Here is a 25444-nt window from a genome sequence, read left to right on the forward strand (position 1 = left end):
AAATCCTCGAGCCAGACCTGGGTTGACTTTGTTGACTACTCAGTGAAAACACTAGATGGTTGGATTCAAGGCAGTGGTGTAAGTAATTATGATGGGCTGTACAATTTATTTGTGAAAGAACACCTGTTAAGTAATTGTTTCAATGATAAACTGCATCAGCATCTGGTAGACCTAGGACCAATTTCTCCCCAAGAATTGGGAAAGAAGGCGGACCATTGGGTCAAGACAAGGGTGTCCAAGACTTCAACAGGGGGTGACCAAAAGAAAGGGGTCACAAAGACTCCCCAGCAGAAGGGTGATGAGACAACCAAAACTAAAAATAGTAAAGAGTCTTCTACAGGCCCCCAAAAACCTGCACAGGAGGGTGGGCCCAGAGCCTCTTCACAAAACAATGGGTACAAGGGTAAAAACTTTGATCCCAAAAAGGCCTGGTGTCATAGCTGTAAACAGCATGGACACCAAACTGGAGACAAGGCCTGTCCCAAGAAAGGTTCCACTCCAAACTCCCATCCAGGTAACACTGGTATGGCTAGTCTCCAAGTGGGATCAACAGTGTGCCCAGAGCAAATCAGGGTCCACACTGAAGCTACTCTAGTTTCTGAGGGTGGGGTGGATTTAGCCACACTAGCTGTCTGGCCGCCTAACATGCAAAAATACAGACAGCAACTCTTAATTAATGGGACTAGAATAGAGGGCCTGAGGGATACAGGTGCCAGTGTCACCATGGTGACAGAGAAACTGGTTTCCCCTGGCCAATACCTGACTGGAAAAACTTACACAGTCACCAACGCTGACAATCAGAGAAAAGTACATCCCATGGCAATGGTTACTTTAGAATGGGAAGGGGTCAATGGCCTGAAACAGGTGGTGGTCTCCTCAAATATCCCAGTGGACTGTCTGCTTGGAAATGACCTGGAGTCCTCAGCATGGGCTGAGGTAGAGCTAAAAACCCATGCAGCAATGCTGGGTATCCCTGAACTGGTGTGTGTGAAAACAAGAGCACAATGCAAGGCACAGGGTGAAAAAGTAGAGCTGGAGTCTGGAAAAATGGCCCAGCCTACCAAGAGAACAGGAAAGTCAGTTGGGAAACCAACTGCAACACAGCCAAAGAAAGGGAACCTCTCTTCTCAGGAAGAAGTTCTGCCCTCTGAGGGAACTGAGCCTTTGGAGCTTGAACCTTATCAGGTTGAGCTCTTAGGCCCAGGGGGACCCTCAAGGGAAGAGCTGTGTAAGGGACAAGAAACCTGTCCCTCTCTTGAAGGCCTTAGGCAGCAAGCTGCTGAAGAGTCCAAAGGCAAGAAAAATGGAACACATAGGGTCTATTGGGAGGATGGGCTCCTGTACACTGAGGCCAGAGACCCCAAACCTGGTGCCACTAGGAGAGTGGTAGTGCCTCAGCTGTTCAGAGGGTTCATCCTAACATTGGCCCATGACATTCCCCTTGCTGGACATTTGGGACAAACCAAGACGTGGGAGAGGTTAGTCAACCACTTCTACTGGCCCAATATGTCCAACATGGTTAAGGAGTTTTGCCTCTCCTGCCCCACCTGTCAAGCCAGTGGTAAGACAGGTGGGCATCCAAAGGCCCCCCTCATTCCACTTCCAGTGGTGGGGGTGCCCTTTGAAAGAGTGGGTGTGGACATAGTTGGTCCACTGGAACCTCCCACAGCCTCAGGAAATATGTATATCCTGGTAGTAGTGGATCATGCTACCAGGTATCCTGAAGCTATTCCCCTTAGGTCGACTACTGCCCCTGCAGTAGCCAAGGCCCTCATTGGTATCTTTACCAGAGTGGGTTTCCCTAAGGAGGTGGTGTCTGACAGAGGTACCAACTTCATGTCAGCATACCTAAAGCACATGTGGAATGAGTGTGGAGTGACTTATAAATTCACTACACCTTACCATCCACAAACTAATGGCTTAGTTGAGAGATTCAACAAGACATTAAAGGGCATGATCATGGGGCTCCCAGAAAAACTCAAAAGGAGATGGGATGTCCTCCTGCCATGTCTGCTTTTCGCTTACAGGGAGGTACCACAGAAGGGAGTAGGGTTCTCACCCTTTGAACTTCTGTTTGGTCATCCTGTAAGGGGACCACTTGCCCTTGTTAAAGAAGGCTGGGAGAGACCTCTCCATGAGCCTAAACAGGACATAGTGGACTATGTACTTGGCCTTCGCTCTAGAATGGCAGAGTACATGGAAAAGGCAACCAAAAACCTTGAGGCCAGCCAACAACTCCAGAAGTTTTGGTATGACCAAAAGGCTGCACTGGTTGAGTTCCAACCAGGGCAGAAAGTCTGGGTTCTGGAGCCTGTGGCTCCCAGGGCACTCCAGGACAAATGGAGTGGCCCTTACCCAGTGCTAGAGAGGAAGAGTCAGGTCACCTACCTGGTGGACCTGGGCACAAGCAGGAGCCCCAAGAGGGTGATCCATGTGAACCGCCTTAAGCTCTTCCATGACAGGGCTGATGTGAATCTGTTAATGGTAACAGATGAGGATCAGGAGGCAGAGAGTGAACCTCTCCCTGATCTTCTGTCATCAGACCCAAAAGATGGCACAGTAGAAGGAGTGATCTACTCAGACACCCTCTCTGGCCAACAGCAGGCTGATTGTAGGAGAGTCCTACAACAGTTTCCTGAGCTTTTCTCCCTAACCCCTGGTCAGACCCACCTGTGTACCCATGATGTGGACACAGGAGACAGCATGCCTGTCAAGAACAAAATCTTCAGACAGTCTGACCATGTTAAGGAAAGCATCAAGGTGGAAGTCCACAAGATGCTGGAATTGGGAGTGATTGAGCGCTCTGACAGCCCCTGGGCTAGCCCAGTGGTCTTAGTCCCCAAACCTCACACCAAAGATGGAAAGAAAGAGATGAGGTTTTGTGTGGACTACAGAGGGCTCAATTCTGTCACCAAGACAGATGCCCATCCAATTCCAAGAGCTGATGAGCTCATTGATAAATTAGGTGCTGCCAAATTTCTAAGTACCTTTGACTTGACAGCAGGGTACTGGCAAATAAAAATGGCACCTGGAGCAAAAGAAAAGACAGCATTCTCCACACCTGATGGGCATTATCAGTTTACTGTTATGCCCTTTGGTTTAAAGAATGCCCCTGCCACCTTCCAAAGGTTGGTGAATCAAGTCCTTGCTGGCTTGGAGTCCTTTAGCACAGCTTATCTTGATGATATTGCTGTCTTTAGCTCCACCTGGCAGGATCACCTGGTCCACCTGAGGAAGGTTTTGAAGGCTCTGCAATCTGCAGGCCTCTCTATCAAGGCATCCAAATGCCAGATAGGGCAGGGAACTGTGGTTTACTTGGGACACCTTGTAGGTGGAGGCCAAGTTCAGCCACTCCAACCCAAGATCCAGACTATTCTGGACTGGGTAGCTCCAAAAACCCAGACTCAAGTCAGGGCATTCCTTGGCTTGACTGGGTATTACAGGAGGTTTGTGAAGGGATATGGATCCATTGTGACAGCCCTCACTGAACTCACCTCCAAGAAAATGCCCAAGAAAGTAAACTGGACTGTGGACTGCCAACAGGCCTTTGACACCCTGAAACAGGCAATGTGCTCAGCACCAGTTCTCAAAGCTCCAGATTATTCTAAGCAGTTCATTGTGCAGACTGATGCCTCTGAACATGGGATAGGGGCAGTTTTGTCCCAAACAAATGATGATGGCCTTGACCAGCCTGTTGCTTTCATTAGCAGGAGGTTACTCCCCAGGGAGCAGCGTTGGAGTGCCATTGAGAGGGAGGCCTTTGCTGTGGTTTGGTCCCTGAAGAAGCTGAGACCATACCTCTTTGGGACTCACTTCCTAGTTCAAACTGACCACAGACCTCTCAAATGGCTGATGCAAATGAAAGGTGAAAATCCTAAACTGTTGAGGTGGTCCATCTCCCTACAGGGAATGGACTTTATAGTGGAACACAGACCTGGGACTGCCCATGCCAATGCAGATGGCCTTTCCAGGTTCTTCCACTTAGAAAATGAAGACTCTCTTGGGAAAGGTTAGTCTCATCCTCTTTCGTTTGGGGGGGGGTTGTGTAAGGAAATGCCTCCTTGGCATGGTTGCCCCCTGACTTTTTGCCTTTGCTGATGCTATGTTTACAATTGAAAGTGTGCTGAGGCCTGCTAACCAGGCCCCAGCACCAGTGTTCTTTCCCTAACCTGTACTTTTGTATCCACAATTGGCAGACCCTGGCATCCAGATAAATCCCTTGTAACTGGTACTTCTAGTACCAAGGGCCCTGATGCCAAGGAAGGTCTCTAAGGGATGCAGCATGTCTTATGCCACCCTGGAGACCTCTCACTCAGCACAGACACACTGCTTGCCAGCTTGTGTGTGCTAGTGAGGACAAAACGAGTAAGTCGACATGGCACTCCCCTCAGGGTGCCATGCCAGCCTCTCACTGCCTATGCAGTATAGGTAAGACACCCCTCTAGCAGGCCTTACAGCCCTAAGGCAGGGTGCACTATACCATAGGTGAGGGTACCAGTGCATGAGCATGGTACCCCTACAGTGTCTAAACAAAACCTTAGACATTGTAAGTGCAGGGTAGCCATAAGAGTATATGGTCTGGGAGTCTGTCAAACACGAACTCCACAGCACCATAATGGCTACACTGAAAACTGGGAAGTTTGGTATCAAACTTCTCAGCACAATAAATGCACACTGATGCCAGTGTACATTTTATTGTAAAATACACCACAGAGGGCACCTTAGAGGTGCCCCCTGAAACTTAACCGACTATCTGTGTAGGCTGACTAGTTTTAGCAGCCTGCCACAAACCGAGACATGTTGCTGGCCCCATGGGGAGAGTGCCTTTGTCACTCTGAGGCCAGTAACAAAGCCTGCACTGGGTGGAGATGCTAACACCTCTCCCAGGCAGGAATTGTCACACCTGGCGGTGAGCCTCAAAGGCTCACCTCCTTTGTGCCAACCCAGCAGGACACTCCAGCTAGTGGAGTTGCCCGCCCCCTCCGGCCAGGCCCCACTTTTGGCGGCAAGGCCGGAGAAAATAATGAGAATAACAAGGAGGAGTCACTGGCCAGTCAGGACAGCCCCTAAGGTGTCCTGAGCTGAGGTGACTCTAACTTTTAGAAATCCTCCATCTTGCAGATGGAGGATTCCCCCAATAGGGTTAGGATTGTGACCCCCTCCCCTTGGGAGGAGGCACAAAGAGGGTGTACCCACCCTCAGGGCTAGTAGCCATTGGCTACTAACCCCCCAGACCTAAACACGCCCTTAAATTTAGTATTTAAGGGCTACCCTGAACCCTAGAAAATTAGATTCCTGCAACTACAAGAAGAAGGACTGCCTAGCTGAAAAACCCCTGCAGAGGAAGACCAGAAGACGACAACTGCCTTGGCTCCAGAAACTCACCGGCCTGTCTCCTGCCTTCCAAAGATCCTGCTCCAGCGACGCCTTCCAAAGGGACCAGCGACCTCGACATCCTCTGAGGACTGCCCCTGCTTCGAAAAGACAAGAAACTCCCGAGGACAGCGGACCTGCTCCAAGAAAAGCTGCAACTTTGTTTCCAGCAGCTTTAAAGAACCCTGCAAGCTCCCCGCAAGAAGCGTGAGACTTGCAACACTGCACCCGGCGACCCCGACTCGACTGGTGGCGATCCAACACCTCAGGAGGGACCCCAGGACTACTCTGATACTGTGAGTACCAAAGCCTGTCCCCCCTGAGCCCCCACAGCGCCGCCTGCAGAGGGAATCCCGAGGCTTCCCCTGACCGCGACTCTTTTGAACCTAAAGTCCCGACACCTGGGAGAGACCCTGCACCCGCAGCCCCCAGGACCTGAAGGACCGGACTTTCACGGGAGAAGTGACCCCCAGGAGTCCCTCTCCCTTGCCCAAGTGGAGGCTTCCCCGAGGAACCCCCCCCTTTCCTGCCTGCAGCGCTGAAGAGATCCCGAGATCTCTCATAGACTAACATTGCAAACCCGACGCTTGTTTCTACACTGCACCCGGCCGCCCCCGCGCCGCTGAGGGTGAAATTTCTGTGTGGACTTGTGTCCCCCCCGGTGCCCTACAAAACCCCCCTGGTCTGCCCTCCGAAGACGCGGGTACTTACCTGCAAGCAGACCGGAACCGGGGCACCCCCTTCTCTCCATTCTAGCCTATGTGTTTTGGGCACCACTTTGAACTCTGCACCTGACCGGCCCTGAGCTGCTGGTGTGGTGACTTTGGGGTTGCTCTGAACCCCCAACGGTGGGCTACCTTGGACCAAGAACTGAACCCTGTAAGTGTCTTACTTACCTGGTAAAACTAACAAATACTTACCTCCCCTAGGAACTGTGAAAATTGCACTAAGTGTCCACTTTTAAAACAGCTATTTGTGAATAACTTGAAAAGTATACATGCAATTTTGATGATCTGAAGTTCCTAAAGTACTTACCTGCAATACCTTTCGAATGAGCTATTACATGTAGAATTTGAACCTGTGGTTCTTAAAATAAACTAAGAAAAGATATTTTTCTATATAAAAACCTATTGGCTGGATTTGTCGCTGAGTGTGTGTACCTCATTTATTGTCTATGTGTATGTACAACAAATGCTTAACACTACTCCTTGGATAAGCCTACTGCTCGACCACACTACCACAAAATAGAGCATTAGTATTATCTATTTTTACCACTATTTTACCTCTAAGGGGAACCCTTGGACTCTGTGCATGCTATTCCTTACTTTGAAATAGCACATACAGAGCCAACTTCCTACAGCGGTTGTTTCAAGACCCTGTGCCTCAGACCATAATTACAACAGATGCATCAATGATCAGTTGGGGAGCTCACCTAAACTATCAAACCATTCAAGGTCCATGGGTTGTCAAACAGAAACAGCTACACATAAACCAGTTAGAATTATTAGCTGTGTTCCTTGCCCTAAAGGCATTTCAACCTCTTCTAAAACAGAAGAATGTCCTTATAATACATGGTCATGTCTGTTTTTATCTCAACAAACGGGGACACACATTCATCTCAGCTGTCTCTTCTAGCCCATACAATTTGGAAATGGGCTATTCACAAACTCATCTACTAGCACAATACATTACAGGAATAGACAATCGGTTGGCAGATCTCCTCAGCAGAAATCACCAACAAACGCACGAATGGGAGATTCACTCACAAGTACTTCAAAAGTACATTCAGAAATGGGGGACACCAGATATAGATCTATTCGCAACAAGCGAAAACGCAAAATGCCAAAACTTTGCATCCAGACACCCACATCCCCTGTCCAAGGGCAATGCTCTATGGATCAATTGGTCAGGGATATTTGCTTACGCTTGTCCCCCTCTACCACTCCTTCCATTTCTAGTCAACGGTATGATACTCATTGCACCAACATGGGCACGCCAACCTTGGTACACAACATATCTGTAGTACCTCACTCCAAATTCCCAAACAGAACAGATTAGTTAACACAAAACAAAGGTCAAATAAGGCATCCAAACCCCAATGCTCTCAATCTAGTGATTTTGGCTCCTGAAATCATAGAATTTGGTTATTTAAATCTTCCATCAGAATGTATGGAAGTTATTAAACAAGCACGAAAACCTACTACTAGAGTGTGCTACGCAATTAAGTGGAAAAGATTTGTCTATTGTCAATCTAAAACCATAGATCCACTTACAGCATCTATACAAGATATTGTATGCTATTTGCTTCATTTACAAAAATCAAATTTGGCTTATTCATCCATTAAAATACCTTACTGCAATATCTGCATATTTACAAACTATTAAAGATACTTCTCTATTCAGAGTTCCAGTTATCAAAGCCTTCATGGAAGGATTCCAATGCATTATTCCACCCAGAACACCACCTGTTCCTTCATGGAATTTAAATATTGTACTTATCAGATTCAAGGGACCGCCTTTCGAATCCATGCACTCTTGCCAAATTCAATTTTTTACATGGAAGGTTGCCTTCCTTGTAGCTATTACTTCGTTAAGAAGAGTTAGTGAAATACATGCATTCACTCTTTAAGAACCTTTTTTCCAAGTGCACAAACATAAGGTTGTACTACGAAAAATCCAAAATTTCTGTCAAAAGTTGTATCTCCTTTTCACTTAATTCACTTAAATCAAACAGTGGAATTGCCAGTCTTCTTTCCACAGCCAGATTCTGTGACAGAAAGAGCGCTTCATACCCTAGATCTCAAAAGAGCTCTTATGTACTACATAGACAGAACTAACGATTTTAGAAAAACAAAGCAACTCTTTGTTGCTTTCCAACAACTACATACAGGCAATCCTATATCAAAACAAGGATTAGCAAGATGGATTGTTAGATGTATAAAAACATGTTATATCAAAGCAAAGAGTCCGCTCTTGATCACTCTTAAAGCACATTCCACAAGAAAAAAGGGTGCAACAATGGGTTTTTTAGGAAACATTCCAATGGTTGACATATGTAAAGCATCTACATGGTCAACCCCTCATACATTTACAAAACACTATTGTGCCCCCTCCGGCCACGGCCCCACTTTTGGCGGGTAAGGCCGGAGGAGATAATGAGAAAAACAAGGAGTCACTGACCAGTCAGGACAGCCCCTAAGGCAACCTGAGCTGAAGTGACTCTGACTTTTAGGAATCCTCCATCTTGCAGATGGAGGATCCCCCCAATAGGGATAGGAATGTGACCCCCTTCCTTTGGGAGGAGGCACAAAGAGGGTGTAGCCACCCTCAGGGCTAGTAGCCATTGGCTACTGCCCTCCTTGACCTAAACACACCCCTAAATTCTGTATTTAGGGGCTCCCCTGAACCTAGGAACTCAGATTCCTGCAACCTAAGAAGAAGAGGACTGCTAAGCTGAAAAACCCTGCAGAGAAGACAGACACACCAACTGCTTTTGCCCCAGCTCTACCGGCCTGTCTTCCCCCCCCCCTTCTGAAGAAACTGCTCCAGCGACACTCTCCCCATGGACCAGCGACCTCTGAATCCTCAGAGGAGTGCCCTGCTCTAGAAGGACCAAGAAACTCCTGAGAACAGCGGCCCTGTTCACCAAAGACTGCAACTTTGTTTCCAAAGAAGCAACTTCAAGACAACTGCGTTTCCCGCCGGAAGCGTGAGACTTGCTACTCTGCACCCAACACCCCGGCTCGACTTGTGGAGAAACAACACTTCAGGGAGGACTCCCCGGCGACTGCGAGACCGTGAGTAGCCAGAGTTGCCCCCCCCTGAGCCCCCACAGCGACGCCTGCAGAGGGAATCCCGAGGCTCCCTCTGACCGCGACTGCCTGACTCCCAGATCCCGACGCCTGGAAAAGACTCTGGACCCGCAGCCCCCCAGGACCTGAAAGATCAGAACTCCAGTGCAGGAGTGACACCCCCAGGAGGCCCTCTCCCTTGCCCAGGTGGTGGCTACCCCGAGGAGCCCCCCCTTGCCTGCCTGCATCGCTGAAGAGACCCCTTGGTCTCCCATTGATTTCAATTACAAACCCGACGCGTGTTTGCACACTGCACCCGGCCGCCCCATGCTGCTGAGGGTGTACTTTTGGTGTGAACTTGTGTCCCCCCCGGTGCCCTACAAAACCCCCCTGGTCTGCCCTCCGAAGACGCGGGTACTTACCTGCTGGCAGACTGGAACCGGGGCACCCCCTTCTCCATTGAAGCCTATGCGTTTTGGGTATAATTTGAACTCTGTACCTGACCGGCCCTAATCTGCTGGTGTGGTAACTTTGGGGTTGCTCTGAACCCCCAACGGTGGGCTACCTTGGACCCAAACTTGAACCCCGTAGGTGGTTTACTTACCTGCAAAAACTAACAAACTTACTCCCCCCAGGAACTGTTGAAAATTAAATAACTATATGTGATTTATTTGAAAACTGTGTATGCTATTTTGATAATTCAAAGTTCCTAAAGTACCTACCTGCAATACCTTTCATTTAAAGTATTACATGTAAAATTCGAACCTGTGGTTCTTAAAATAAACTAAAGAAAATATATTTTTCTATACAAAAACCTATTGGCCTGTACAACAAATGCTTAACACTACTCCTTTGATAAGCCTACTGCTTGACCACACTACCACAAAATAGAGCATTAGTATTATCTCTTTTTGCCACTATCTTACCTCTAAGGGGAACACTTGGACTCTGTGCATACTATTCCTTACTTTGAAATAGTGCATACAGAGCCAACTTCCTACAGTGTCCATTGCATTTGAGAAATAGCTTCTGGATTTGTTGCAGCAGTACTTGGGTGACTGGGTTCCACCATAACTGAGCACAGTTTTCATTGTCTTCTTTTTGTTATTAGTTTTGAACTTTCTTGCCAGTAATAACCACTCTTTTAATTTTAGTTTACATCGGCAGCCAAAACACCTGTTGGCATTTTTGTTGGCTGAGTTGGGCACTAGGTAAGTAAAAATTTGCATTTTCTTATCAAGTCTATTATCCTTTAAGTCCTAAAAGTTGTATTGTGTTAAACAGGGAATTCTTGGATGCAAGTTTGTAAGCAGTTTACTGTTCGTGCACGAGTAATGTTGGTGTTGCCGCCTTCCTCCTTTTAGAGTCTTAAAAGTGTCTTTAAATTAGCATGAGTCCTTTTCTGGTTTCACATGCTGTGCATTATTCCACTATCTAGTGGTTGGGTCTGGAATTATCTGTGTCCCTTATTGTGTTCTTGCGTGTGGTAGCATTCTTCAGATTCTTTTTTCTGCCATTGGGTCTGGAAGCAAAAAAACGTTTGGAAAATTCTGAGACATGCCAAGGAAAAAAGAGTTGAATAGGGAGAGAGAAGACAATGAGACAGAAGGGGACCCTTCATTCTTCCCTTCATGGGGGACCCAGTCTGAGTCTACACCTAGATGAAAAGTGTGGCAAGGTAGGGGTCATGGAACAAAACCCATTTAAGTTATTCCTGAACTGCCACAACAAATTTGCGCAGTGAGACACCAATGTAATCTGCAAACTACCAAAAGACCACCGACAAGAGGACTGTGAGGCCTGCGTAGCGTTTGTACCAAAGACCCTGAAGGTACGCCGTAAACGAAGACTAAAACACTACAACACAATGTCCAACGGCCAGAAGCCACAGATGCCGCTAAAAGATCCAGGACTTTCCAGCAATGACTGAGAACGTCGAAGATACGGCACTCGGAGGTTCTGACATCAAAATGCTAAAAGCATACATTAAAAAGTGAGAAGCGGAGAAGAAGACTGCAAAGGATGCCAAAAGAAAGTCTCAAGAGCTAAACAAAATGCTGAAAGGCTGAGGGGGAAGACCTCAGAGAAAAAAGTGCACAAGGCAGCCTCGACGTCAAAGAAATCGACAATCGAAGGTCAGCCACGAGCAAAAATAGGCCACTGATCCCAGCCATGGGATACCGATGATGGCAAGCCGGCAAAAATGTCAAAAGGACCCTTTGGACAGGGGACCTGGAAGGAGAAGCCAAAATCTTCGGAGACAGAACTGTCAAAGCCACAGAGAAAGACAGTCCCCAATGCTAGACACCAGAAAGGTGTATGAGGTTGAAAGGAAGAGACGAAGGATAGAAGCAGAAATGGCAGTGCTTATCCAACGCAAAAAGGAGTTTGACTCCTTAAGTAAATTCAGGATCCCAAGCAAGCCTTCGACAACCCTTCATGCCAAAGAACAGGAATCGGCCTTAGAAATTCCACCAACTCCGGAACCTCAAGAAGAGTAAGCCAAAGAGGAGTTCTAGGAAGCCAAAGGGGAAGAAGCAGAAGGATTTGACGAGGAGTCTTGGATCGGCTTCAAAATGGAATCCCTAGAAAGAGGTAGACACCTACCCCTCAAAGCCATTGCCACCCCACAACCTCACAATGTACAATAGTCTGGTAAAAAGGGCTGCAGAAACATGTCGGTTTCCACTAAAGGAGGACAAAGGAGATTACTGTTTTCTCCTGGAGACATTAATGCCTGCCAATAAGGAGAACCTAAGCATTTCGCTGCTTCCTAGCATTTTGGACCAAGGCAAAGAAGCCTTTTTAGAACTGGATACAGCCAAGACAGTCACCCTTCGGTTGGAATAGAAATGTAAGCCTTCAAAGATCCCAGATACATTCAGAAGAACAGCCCAGCAAATTCCATCATTGTTACTATGGCCAGAAAGGGGAGAACGCACACACCTTAACAGGGCCCTCACCAGAAAGGGAGAGAAAAAGGCTAGACACTGGGCAGAAAGATAGAGAGAGAAGCGGCAACACAATGGCGAATTACCAGTTCAAACATGCTACTAAACAGATATGGTCACCAACAATGGGACGAAATCAAAGCTTTCTTGCAGAAACTTCCAGAGAAAGACAGGAATAGAGCCAAGGCAATAGTCTAAGAAGGCAAGAACATTGCCAACACCTTCTTAAAGTAATCCCTGGGTGCAGCAGACACTGCCAGCAGTCAAATAAGAACAACACTAAGAAAGCATGCCTGGCTCAGAATGTCCGGTTTCAAGCAGGAGATACAAGCCTCCATCAACAAACCTTTCAGAGGGGAGGCACTGTTAAGGCAGGTGGTTGAGTCCTTGTAACAACTAAACATGCATTTGTAATGCAATGGATCTCTCATTTGCTCGAGTTAGAGCTATTAGCGGCGTAAACTCCTATCCAGACTTTTCTTGCCACACAAATTGAAAGAACAAAACCGAGCGTGATCGCGCTATGTAAAATGCAGCGCGATCATGCTGAAATTTAAAACCAAAAAGCCGAGCATGATCGTGCTATGTGTAAAATAAAAAGATAAAGTAGTCCGGAAAATATGATGAAAACATGGAGCCTCGTATGTTTTCAGTAGTTGGCCATTGCACTCGAGGAGGGCTAAACACTGGAAAAGGCATGACCTATGCATGCCTTTCACTAATGAAATCAAGCAGATTTTAAAAGGCAAGCCCACAAATCAATGAAAGTGACAGGCGTGACATGGGCGTGGTTAAAAGCCTAAAGAGGGATTGTAGGAAGTTGGCTCTGTATGCACTATTTCAAAGTAAGGAATAGTATGCAGAGTCCAAGGGTTCCCCTTAGAGGTAAAATAGTGGTAAAAATAGATAATACTAATGCTCTATTTTGTGGTAGTGTGGTCGAGCAGTAGGCTTATCCAAGGAGTAGTGTTAAGCATTTGTTGTACATACACACAGGCAATAAATGAGGAACACACACTGTAAAGAAATGGCTCCCTGTTGCAGTTACCCCCCACTTTTTGCCTGATACTGATGCTGACTTGACTGAGAAGTGTGCTGGGACCCTGCTAACCAGGCCCCAGCACCAGTGTTCTTTCACCTAAAATGTACCATTGTCTCCACAATTGGCCCAACCCTGGCACCCAGGTAAGTCCCTTGTAACTGGTACCCCTGGTACCAAGGGCCCTGATGCCAGGGAAGGTCTCTAAGGGCTGCAGCATGTCTTATGCCACCCTAGGGACCCCTCACTCAGCACAGACACACTGCTTGCCAGCTTGTGTGTGCTGGTGGGGAGAAAATGACTAAGTCGACATGGCACTCCCCTCAGGGTGCCATGCCAACCTCACACTGCCTGTGGCATAGGTAAGTCACCCATCTAGCAGGCCTTACAGCCCTAAGGCAGGGTGCACTATACCACAGGTGAGGGCATATGTGCATGAGCACTATGCCCCTACAGTGTCTAAGCAAAACCTTAGACATTGTAAGTGCAGGGTAGCCATAAGAGTATATGGGCTGGGAGTCTGTCAAACACGAACTCCACAGCACCATAATGGCTACACTGAATACTGGGAAGTTTGGTATCAAACTTCTCAGAATAATAAACCCACACTGATGCCAGTGTTGGATTTATTAGAAAATACACACAGAGTGCATCTTAGAGATGCACCCTGTATTTTACCCAATTGTTCAGTGCAGGACTGACTGGTCTGTGCCAGCCTGCTGCTGAGAGACGAGTGTCTGACCTCATGCGGTGAGAGCCTTTGTGCTCTCTGAGGACAGAAACAAAGCCTGCTCTGGGTGGAGGTGCTTCACACCTCCCCCCTGCAGGAACTGTAACACCTAGCAGTGAGCTTCAAAGGCTCAAGCTTCGTGTTACAATGCCCCAGGGCACTCCAGCTAGTGGAGATGCCCGCCTCCTGGACCCAGCCCCCACTTTTGGCGGCAAGTCCAGGAGAGATAATGAGAAAAACAAGGAGGAGTCACTGGCCAGTCAGGACAGCCCCTAAGGTGTCCTGAGCTGAGATGACTCTGACTTTTAGAAATCCTCCATCTTGTAGAAGGAGGATTCCCCCAATAGGGATAGGAATGTGACCCCCTCCCCTTGGGAGGAGGCACAAAGAGGGTGTACCCACCCTCAGGGCTAGTAGCCATTGGCTACTAACCCCCCAGACCTAAACACGCCCTTAAATTTAGTATTTAAGGGCTTCCCTGAACCTAAAGATTGAGATTCCTGCAACAACCAGAAGGACTGCCTAGCTGAAAACCCCTGCAGAGGAAGACCAGAAGACAACAACTGCCTTGGCTCCAGAAACTCACCGGCCTGTCTCCTGCCTTCCAAAGAACTCTGCTCCAGCGACGCCTTCCAAAGGGACCAGCGACCTCTGAATCCTCTGAGGACTGCCCTGCTTCGACGACGACAAGAAACTCCCGAGGACAGCGGACCTGCTCCAAAAAGACTGCAACTTTATCCAAAGGAGCAGCTTTAAAGAACCCTGCAATCTCCCCGCAAGAAGCGTGAGACTTGCAACACTGCACCCTGCGACCCTGACTCGGCTGGTGGAGAACCAACACCTCAGGGAGGACCCCCGGACTACTCTACGACTGTGAGTACCAAAACCTGTCCCCCCTGAGCCCCCACAGCGCCGCCTGCAGAGGGAATCCCGAGGTTTCCCCTGACCGCGACTCTCTGAAACCTAAGTCCTGACGCCTGGAAAAGACCCTGCACCTGCAGCCCCCAGGACCTGAAGGACCGGACTTTCACTGCAGAAGTGACCCCCAGGAGTCCCTCTCCCTTGCCCAAGTGGAGGTTTCCCCGAGGAAGCCCCCCCTTGCCTGCCTGCAGCGCTGAAGAGATCCCTTGATCTCTCATTGACTTCCATTGCGAACCCGACACTTGTTCTAACACTGCACCCGGCCGCCCCCGCGCCGCTGAGGGTGAAATTTCTGTGTGGGCTTGTGTCCCCCCCGGTGCCCTACAAAACCCCCCTGGTCTGCCCTCCGAAGACGCGGGTACTTACCTGCAAGCAGACCGGAACCGGGGCACCCCCTTCTCTCCATTGAAGCCTATGTGTTTTGGGCACCACTTTGAACTCTGCACCTGACCGTCCCTGAGCTGCTGGTGTGGAAACTTTGGGGTTGCTCTAAACCCCCAACGGTGGGCTACCTTGGACCAAGAACTGAACCCTGTAAGTGTCGTACTTACCTGGTAAAACTAACAAAAACTTACCTCCCCCCAGGAACTGTGAGAATTGCACTGTGTCCACTTTTAAAATAGCTATTTGTGAATAACTTGAAAAGTATACATGCAATTGAAATGATTCAAAGTTCCTAATGTACTTACCTGCAATACCTTTCAAACAAGATCTTACATGTTAAATTTGAACCTGTGGTTCTTAGAATAAACTAAGAAAAGAGATTTTTCTATACAAAACCTATTGGCTGGATTTGTCTCGGAGTGTGTGTACCTCATTTATTGTCTGTGTATGTACAACAAATGCTTAACACTACTCCTTGGATAAGCCTACTGCTCGACCACACTACCACAAAATAGAGCATTAGTATTATCTCTTTTTACCACTATTTTACCTCTAAGGGTATTACAATAGACAATAAATGAGGTACACACACTCAGAGACAAATCCAGCCAATAGGTTTTGTATAGAAAAATATCTTTTCTTAGTTTATTTTAAGAACCACAGGTTCAAATTTAACATGTAATATCTTGTTTGAAAGGTATCGCAGGTAAGTACATTAGGAACTTTGAATCATTTCAATTGCATGTATACTTTTCAAGTTATTCACAAATAGCTATTTCAAAAGTGGACACTTAGTGCAATTTTCACAGTTCCTGGGGGAGGTAAGTTTTTGTTAGTTTTACCAGGTAAGTAAGACACTTACAGGGTTCAGTTCTTGGTCCAAGGTAGCCCACCGTTGGGGGTTCAGAGCAACCCCAAAGTCACCACACCAGCAGCTCAGGGCCGGTCAGGTGCAGAGTTCAAAGTGGTGCCCAAAACGCATAGGCTATGATGGAGAGAAGGGGGTGCCCCGGTTCCGGTCTGCTTGCAGGTAAGTACCCGCGTCTTCGGAGGGCAGACCAGGGGGGTTTTGTAGGGCACCGGGGGGGACACAAGCCCACACAGAAATTTCACCCTCAGCGGCGCGGGGGCGGCCGGGTGCAGTGTTAGAACAAGCGTCGGGTTCGCAATGGAAGTCAATGAGAGATCAAGGGATCTCTTTAGCGCTGCAGGCAGGCAAGGGGGGGCTTCCTCGGGGAAACCTCCACTTGGGCAAGGGAGAGGGACTCCTGGGGGTCACTTCTGCAGTGAAAGTCCGGTCCTTCAGGTCCTGGGGGCTGCGGGTGCAGGGTCTTTTCCAGGCGTCGGGACTTAGGTTTCAGAGAGTCGCGGTCAGGGGAAGCCTCGGGATTCCCTCTGCAGGCGGCGCTGTGGGGGCTCAGGGGGGACAGGTTTTGGTACTCACAGTCGTAGAGTGGTCCGGGGGTCCTCCCTGAGGTGTTGGTTCTCCACCAGCCGAGTCGGGGTCGCCGGGTGCAGTGTTGCAAGTCTCACGCTTCTTGCGGGGAGTTGCAGGGTTCTTTAAAGCTGCTTCTTGAAACAAAGTTGCAGTCTTTTTGGAGCAGGTCCGCTGTCCTCTGGAGTTTCTTGTCGTCGAAGCAGGGCAGTCCTCAGAGGATTCAGAGGTCGCTGGTCCCTTTGGAAAGCGTCGCTGGAGCAGAGTTCTTTGGAAGGCAGGAGACAGGCCGGTGAGTTTCTGGAGCCAAGGCAGTTGTCGTCTTCTGGTCTTCCTCTGCAGGGGTTTTCAGCTGGGCAGTCCTTCTTGTTGTTGCAGGAATCTAATTTTCTAGGGTTCAGGGTAGCCCTTAAATACTAAATTTAAGGGCGTGTTTAGGTCTGGGGGGTTAGTAGCCAATGGCTACTAGCCCTGAGGGTGGGTACACCCTCTTTGTGCCTCCTCCCAAGGGGAGGGGGTCACAATCCTAACCCTATTGGGGTAATCCTCCATCTGCAAGATGGAGGATTTCTAAAAGTCAGTCACCTCAGCTCAGGACACCTTAGGGGCTGTCCTGACTGGCCAGTGACTCCTCCTTGTTGCTTTCTTTGTTCCCTCCAGCCTTGCCGCCAAAAGTGGGGGCCGTGGCCGGAGGGGGTGGGCAACTCCACTAAGCTGGAGTGCCCTGCTGGGCTGTGACAAAGGGGTGAGCCTTTGAGGCTCACCGCCAGGTGTTACAGCTCCTGCCTGGGGGAGGTGTTAGCATCTCCACCCAGTGCAGGCTTTGTTACTGGCCTCAGAGTGACAAAGGCACTCTCCCCATGAGGCCAGCAACATGTCTCTAGTGTGGCAGGCTGCTGGAACTAGTCAGCCTACACAGACAGTCGGTTACGTTTCAGGGGGCACCTCTAAGGTGCCCTCTGGGGTGTATTTTGCAATAAAATGTACACTGGTATCAGTGTGCATTTATTGTGCTGAGAAGTTTGATACCAAACTTCCCAGTTTTCAGTGTAGCCATTATGGTGCTGTGGAGTTCGTGTTTGACAGACTCCCAGACCATATACTCTTATGGCTACCCTGCACTTACAATGTCTAAGGTTTTGTTTAGACACTGTAGGGGTACCATGCTCATGCACTGGTACCCTCACCTATGGTATAGTGCACCCTGCCTTAGGGCTGTAAGGCCTGCTAGAGGGGTGACTGACCTATACTTGCATAGGCAGTGAGAGGCTGGCATGGCACCCTGAGGGGAGTGCCATGTCGACTTACTCGTTTTGTTCTCACTAGCACACACAAGCTGGCAAGCAGTGTGTCTGTGCTGAGTGAGAGGTCTCCAGGGTGGCATAAGACATGCTGCAGCCCTTAGAGACCTTCCTTGGCATCAGGGCCCTTGGTACTAGAAGTACCAGTTACAAGGGACTTATCTGGATGCCAGGGTCTGCCAATTGTGGATACAAAAGTACAGGTTAGGGAAAGAACACTGGTGCTGGGGCCTGGTTAGCAGGCCTCAGCACACTTTCAATTGTAAACATAGCATCAGCAAAGGCAAAAAGTCAGGGTGCAACCATGCCAAGGAGGCATTTCCTTACACCAATGTTTTGGGACCTCAGACTTGCATGTATCTCAGACATTATTGCTCTAAGACCGCTGCTTTTCTGGGTACGTGTTTGGTGTACTCCTGAGCTACTCTCATACAAGGAATCCATCCAAGATATCTTAGATAGACCCAACGTGCTTACTATCCCTTGGTTTAAACACATATCTAAATGGTTTTGCGTTCTGGGTCTTAGTAATTACTGGAGCCATCCTCATAATTTAAGGAAAGAGCAGAAGAAGCATCTAAAAACAGCTTATTGGGCGTATGTCAGGGGAAACTACTTACTTCATTTGTCTCATGGCAGATTGACTTCTCAATTTCTTGATACTAAGTGGCATCCGTGTTTTGAACTGTTTATGGATCTTATTACTGATCCATTTAGCAAGAGTTTGTATATTCAGTTTAGATATGGATGCCTACCTCTTAAATCTTTTGGCAATTGGCGGGATTCTGCTCTGAGTACTGATCTATGCCAGAGTTGTAGTATTTCTCCGGAAACCATTGTGCATTTTATGTTCCTATGCCCAGCATATAGGATTGCTCGTCAGAGGTGGCTACGTCCAGTTTGTAAGAATATGGGGATCAGATGCTGTATAGATGCTTTAAGGATTATGATGAGGGACACATCCTGCACCCTGTTCTGTGCAGTTAGCAAGTTCCTTGCGGCTGCATGGCATATACGAATTTGGCAGTTACATTTTTTTTTCTTGATTATTATGAGGCCTACGATTAGGGTATTAGCTCGTTGAATGATATTTTGGCTATCCTGAGGAATAAGGGCTAGGTAGTTATGCACTTTGTGAAGAGGAATAGCTCTTTGATTTTAGTATTTGTTTTATTCTTTTATGTATTTTTGGAATGCCAGATATTTATGATTTTAAATTTTATTCTTGTATTGTGTGATTTATGCTTTGATGTTTTAAATTAACCAAATAAAGCGATGTGTTGATGATGATGCTGCAGGGAACCGAGTTGCATCCCAGGCAGCAAATCAGTGGAGGATAGCCAACTCACAAGCACTGTTAGCTCAACATGACCAAGCCCATTGGGACAAGATGCAAGACATAATCCAGCATCTCCCCAAAGAACACCAGAAGAGGGCACAACAAAAAGTGGAAGAAGGGCAAGCCATCACTAACCATCAAATTCAATCTGCCCTAGATGCAGCAGACACAGCTGCTAGAAGTGTCAATACTGCAGTGACAATACGTAGGTATGCATGGCTCAGATCTTCAGGTTTTAAACCTGAAATACAGCAGGCTGTTAAATATGCCATTCGATAAAACTAGCCATAGAAAAATTAAAGGATTCAGACACGGCAAAAGCAATGGGCACACTATACTCAACACCATACAGGAGATCCTTTCAGAAACCTCAGTTTTAAGGTGGGTTCAGACAACAGAGGCATCGACATCACAGGCAAAACCAACCGCAATACCAACAAGCTGGTTTTAGGGGCACATATAGAGGACAGTACCCCAGAAATAGAGGGAAATTTCAGACCTCTAAGCAACCTCCACAGCACCCTAAACAGTGACTTTTCTCATTCCCTTCCACTCCTCTCCTGTGGGAGGGAAGACTACAACAGTTCCACACGAATTGGCAAAACATTACCACAGACAATTGGGTACTATCAATTACCCGCAATGGCTGTTGCCTAGAATTGATACACACTCCTCCAAATATACCACCAAGGTCACACAAGCTATCCACAGAACACATCAGTCTGTTACAAGAAGAGGTCCAATCTTGATTACTCAAACAAGCAATAGAATTGGTACCACAATCTCAAATAGGGACATGAGTTTACTCACTATATTTCCTAATTCCCAAAAAAGATAGCAACCACCGGCCAATATTACGTCTCAGGACCCTCAATCTTTACATCCTGTCAGAACATTTTCACATGGTAACTCTAAAGGATGTTAGCCCACTACTCCAAAAACACTATTTCATGACAGCATTAGACCTCAAAGATATGTATTTTCATATACCCATCCATCCTGCACACAGAAAAGATCTCAGATTCGTCATTCAAGGAAAGCACTATTAGTTCAAAGTGTTACCCTTTTGGAACAACAACAGCTCCAAGGATATTCACAAAGTGCCTAGCGGTAGTCGCAGCCTACCTAAGAAGACAACATATACATGTCTTTCCATATCTAGACGATTGGCTAATAAAATCAAAGTCATACGCAATGCCAAAATCCTACGAATTATGCAATACAAACCTTGCACACACTAGGGTTCTCAAACTACCAAAAATCACATCTACAACCAGCACAAATACAACAGTATTTGGGTGCAATACTAAATACTCAGCAAGCGCTAGCATGTCTGTAGGAAGTTGGCTCTGTGTGTATATACTATTTCAAAGTAAGAAATAGTGTCAACAGAGTCCAAGGGTTCCCCTTAGAGGTAAGATAGTGGCAAAAAGAGATAATTCTAATGCTCTATTTTGTGGTAGTGTGGTCGAGCAGTAGGCTTATCAGAGGGTAGTGTTAAGCATTTGTTGTACACACACAGGCAATAAATGAGGAACACACACTCAAAGACAATTCCAGGCCAATAGGTTTTTATATAGAAAAATATATTTTCTTAGTTTATTTTAAGAACCACAGTTTCAAGATTTACAAGTAATACTTTGAATGAAAGGTATTTCACTCAGGTATTCTAGGAACTTTGAATTATCACAACAGCATGTACAGTTTTGACAAAAATGGCAATAAGCTATTTTAAAAGTGGACAGTGCAAAAATCAACAGTTCCTGGGGGAGGTAAGTATTAAGTTCACAGGTAAGTAAAACACTTACAGGGTTCAAAGTTGGGTCCAAGGTAGCCCACCGTTGGGGGTTCAAGGCAACCCCAAAGTTACCACACCAGCAGCTCAGGGCCGGTCAGGTGCAGAGGTCAAAGAGGTGCACAAAACACATGGGGTTCAATGGAAATAGGGGTGCCCCGTTTCCAGTCTGCCAGCAGGTAAGTACCCGCGTCTTCGGAGGGCAGACCAGGGGGGTTTTGTAGGGCACCGGGGGGGACACAAGCAGGCACAGAAAGTACACACTAAGCGGCACAGGGGCGGCCGGGTGCAGAATGCAAACAGGGGTCGGGTTTCAGATAGGGATCAATGGGGAGACATGGGGGTCTCTTCAACGATGCAGGCAGGCACGGGGGGGCTCCTGGGTAGCCACCACCTAGGCTAAGCAGAGGGTAGGTCCTGGGGGCTGCGGGTGCAGTGCTGGTTCCAGGCGTCGGGGTCCTTGAAGCAGGCAGTCGCGGTCAGGGGGAGCCTCTGGATTTCCTCTGCAGGTGTAGCTGTGGGGGCTCAGAGCGGTCAAGTCTGGTTACTCAAGGGCTCGAAGTTGCCGGGGAGTCCTCCCTGTGGTGTTAGTTTTCCGCAGGTCGAGCCGGGGTGTTGGGTGCAGAGTGGAAAGTCTCACGCTTCTGGCGGGAAACTTGTCTTTAAAAGTTGCTTCTTTGTTGCAAAGAGTTGCAGTTTCTTGAACAGGGCTGCTGTTCTCCGGAGCTTCTTGGTCCTTTAGATGCAGGGTAGTTGTAAGGAAATGCCTCCTTGGCATGGTTGCCCCCTGACTTTTTGCCTTTGCTGATGCTATGTTTACAATTGAAAGTGTGCTGAGGCCTGCTAACCAGGCCCCAGCACCAGTGTTCTTTCCCTAACCTGTACTTTTGTATCCACAATTGGCAGACCCTGGCATCCAGATAAGTCCCTTGTAACTGGTACTTCTAGTACCAAGGGCCCTGATGCCAAGGAAGGTCTCTAAGGGATGCAGCATGTCTTATGCCACCCTGGAGACCTCTCACTCAGCACAGACACACTGCTTGCAGCTTGTGTGTGCTAGTGAGGACAAAACGAGTAAGTCGACATGGCACTCCCCTCAGGGTGCCATGCCAGCCTCTCACTGCCTATGCAGTATAGGTAAGACACCCCTCTAGCAGGCCTTACAGCCCTAAGGCAGGGTGCACTATACCATAGGTGAGGGTACCAGTGCATGAGCATGGTACCCCTACAGTGTCTAAACAAAACCTTAGACATTGTAAGTGCAGGGTAGCCATAAGAGTATATGGTCTGGGAGTCTGTCAAACACGAACTCCACAGCACCATAATGGCTACACTGAAAACTGGGAAGTTTGGTATCAAACTTCTCAGCACAATAAATGCACACTGATGCCAGTGTACATTTTATTGTAAAATACACCACAGAGGGCACCTTAGAGGTGCCCCCTGAAACTTAACCGACTATCTGTGTAGGCTGACTAGTTTTAGCAGCCTGCCACAAACCGAGACATGTTGCTGGCCCCATGGGGAGAGTGCCTTTGTCACTCTGAGGCCAGTAACAAAGCCTGCACTGGGTGGAGATGCTAACACCTCCCCCAGGCAGGAATTGTCACACCTGGCGGTGAGCCTCAAAGGCTCACCTCCTTTGTGCCAACCCAGCAGGACACTCCAGCTAGTGGAGTTGCCCGCCCCCTCCGGCCAGGCCCCACTTTTGGCGGCAAGGCCGGAGAAAATAATGAGAAAAACAAGGAGGAGTCACTGGCCAGTCAGGACAGCCCCTAAGGTGTCCTGAGCTGAGGTGACTCTAACTTTTAGAAATCCTCCATCTTGCAGATGGAGGATTCCCCCAATAGGGTTAGGATTGTGACCCCCTCCCCTTGGGAGGAGGCACAAAGAGGGTGTACCCACCCTCAGGGCTAGTAGCCATTGGCTACTAACCCCCCAGACCTAAACACGCCCTTAAATTTAGTATTTAAGGGCTACCCTGAACCCTAGAAAATTAGATTCCTGCAACTACAAGAAGACGGACTGCCCAGCTGAAAACCCCTGCAGCGGAAGACCAGAAGACGACAACTGCCTTGGCTCCAGAAACTCACCGGCCTGTCTCCTGCCTTCCAAAGATCCTGCTCCAGCGACGCCTTCCAAAGGGACCAGCGACCTCGACATCCTCTGAGGACTGCCCCTGCTTCGAAAAGACAAGAAACTCCTGAGGACAGCGGACCTGCTCCAAGAAAAGCTGCAACTTTGTTTCCAGCAACTTTAAAGAACCCTGCAAGCTCCCCGCAAGAAGCGTGAGACTTGCAACACTGCACCCGGCGACCCCGACTCGGCTGGTGGCGATCCAACACCTCAGGAGGGACCCCAGGACTACTCTGATACTGTGAGTACCAAAACCTGTCCCCCCTGAGCCCCCACAGCGCCGCCTGCAGAGGGAATCCCGAGGCTTCCCCTGACCGCGACTCTTTGAACCTAAAGTCCCGACGCCTGGGAGAGACCCTGCACCCGCAGCCCCCAGGACCTGAAGGACCGGACTTTCACTGGAGAAGTGACCCCCAGGAGTCCCTCTCCCTTGCCCAAGTGGAGGTTTCCCCGAGGAACCCCCCCCTTGCCTGCCTGCAGCGCTGAAGAGATCCCGAGATCTCTCATAGACTAACATTGCGAACCCGACGCTTGTTTCTACACTGCACCCGGCCGCCCCCGCGCCGCTGAGGGTGAAATTTCTGTGTGGACTTGTGTCCCCCCCGGTGCCCTACAAAACCCCCCTGGTCTGCCCTCCGAAGACGCGGGTACTTACCTGCAAGCAGACCGGAACCGGGGCACCCCCTTCTCTCCATTCTAGCCTATGTGTTTTGGGCACCACTTGGAACTCTGCACCTGACCGGCCCTGAGCTGCTGGTGTGGTGACTTTGGGATTGCTCTGAACCCCCAACGGTGGGCTACCTTGGACCAAGAACTGAACCCTGTAAGTGTCTTACTTACCTGGTAAAACTAACAAATACTTACCTCCCCTAGGAACTGTGAAAATTGCACTAAGTGTCCACTTTTAAAACAGCTATTTGTGAATAACTTGAAAAGTATACATGCAATTTTGATGATTTGAAGTTCCTAAAGTACTTACCTGCAATACCTTTCGAAGGAGCTATTACATGTAGAATTTGAACCTGTGGTTCTTAAAATAAACTAAGAAAAGATATTTTTCTATATAAAAACCTATTGGCTGGATTTGTCTCTGAGTGTGTGTACCTCATTTATTGTCTATGTGTATGTACAACAAATGCTTAACACTACTCCTTGGATAAGCCTACTGCTCGACCACACTACCACAAAATAGAGCATTAGTATTATCTATTTTTACCACTATTTTACCTCTAAGGGGAACCCTTGGACTCTGTGCATGCTATTCCTTACTTTGAAATAGCACATACAGAGCCAACTTCCTACAGTAGTCCTCTGAGGCTTTAGAAGTCGCTGGACCCTATTGGATGCGTCGCCGTTGCAGTTTTCTTCAAAGTAGGGGGACAGGCCGGTGGGGCTGGGGCCAAAGCAGTTGTCGTCTCGGTCTTCACTGCAGGGCTTCAGGTTAGCAGTCCTTCTTTAGTTTGCGGGAATCTGTTCCTCGGTTCTTGGAGCCCCTAAATACTTAATTTAGGGGGGTGTTTAGGTCTGGGAGGGCTGTAGCCAATGGCTACTGGCCCTGAGGGTGGCTACACCCTCTTTGTGCCTCCTCCATGAGGGGAGTGGGGCACATCCCTAATCCTTTCACAAACTAGGTTTCTCACTCAACTACAAGTCACTCCTACAACCATGTCAAATACAACAATACTTAGGAGCAACAATCAACACAACAACAGGGATTGCCACTCCAAGTCCACAAAGGGTACAGGCATTTCAAAATGTAATACAAGCCATGCACCCAAAACAAAAGATACAGGTAAAATTAGTGATGAAACTACTAGGCATGATGTCCTCATGCATAGCCATTGTCCCAAACGCAAGATTGCACATGCGGCCCTTACAACAGTGCCTAGCATCAAAATGGTCACAGGCACAGGGTCAACTTCAAGATCTAGTGTTGATAGACCGCCAAACATACACCTCGCTTCAATGGTGGAACACTATAAATTTAAACAAAGGGCTGCCTTTTCAAGACCCAGTGCCTCAATACGTAATAACAACGGATGCCTCCATGATAGGGTGGGGGAGCACACCTCAATCAACACAGCATCCAAGAACAATGGGACACTCAGCAGAGACAGTTCCACATAAACTACTTAGAACTACTAGCAGTATTTCTAGCGCTCAAAGCATTTCAACCTATAATAACCCACAAACACATTCTTGTCAAAACAGACATGACAACGACGTATTATCTGAACAAACAGGGAGGA

At 48.1% G+C, this 25444-nt stretch overlaps 1 protein-coding gene across 8 annotated transcripts in view; it reads left to right on the forward strand.

The window, feature by feature from the left end:
- EIF2S2 (eukaryotic translation initiation factor 2 subunit beta) overlaps window positions 1–25444 on the forward strand; it is a 327902-nt gene that overhangs the window by 231498 nt on the left and 70960 nt on the right. For 6 of the 8 annotated variants that reach the window (XM_069243957.1, XM_069243950.1, XM_069243952.1 and 3 more), the window contains exon 7: window positions 10319–10375. The exons of the other annotated variants lie outside the window; for them this stretch is intronic. In XM_069243957.1, coding sequence (XP_069100058.1) covers window positions 10319–10375 — 57 coding nt within the window. The remainder of the gene's footprint in view (window positions 1–10318; window positions 10376–25444) is intronic. 8 annotated transcript variants of the gene reach the window in all.

Source organism: Pleurodeles waltl, chromosome 7, assembly GCF_031143425.1.
Source record: "Pleurodeles waltl isolate 20211129_DDA chromosome 7, aPleWal1.hap1.20221129, whole genome shotgun sequence".
Classification (NCBI taxonomy): Eukaryota; Metazoa; Chordata; class Amphibia; order Caudata; family Salamandridae; genus Pleurodeles; species Pleurodeles waltl.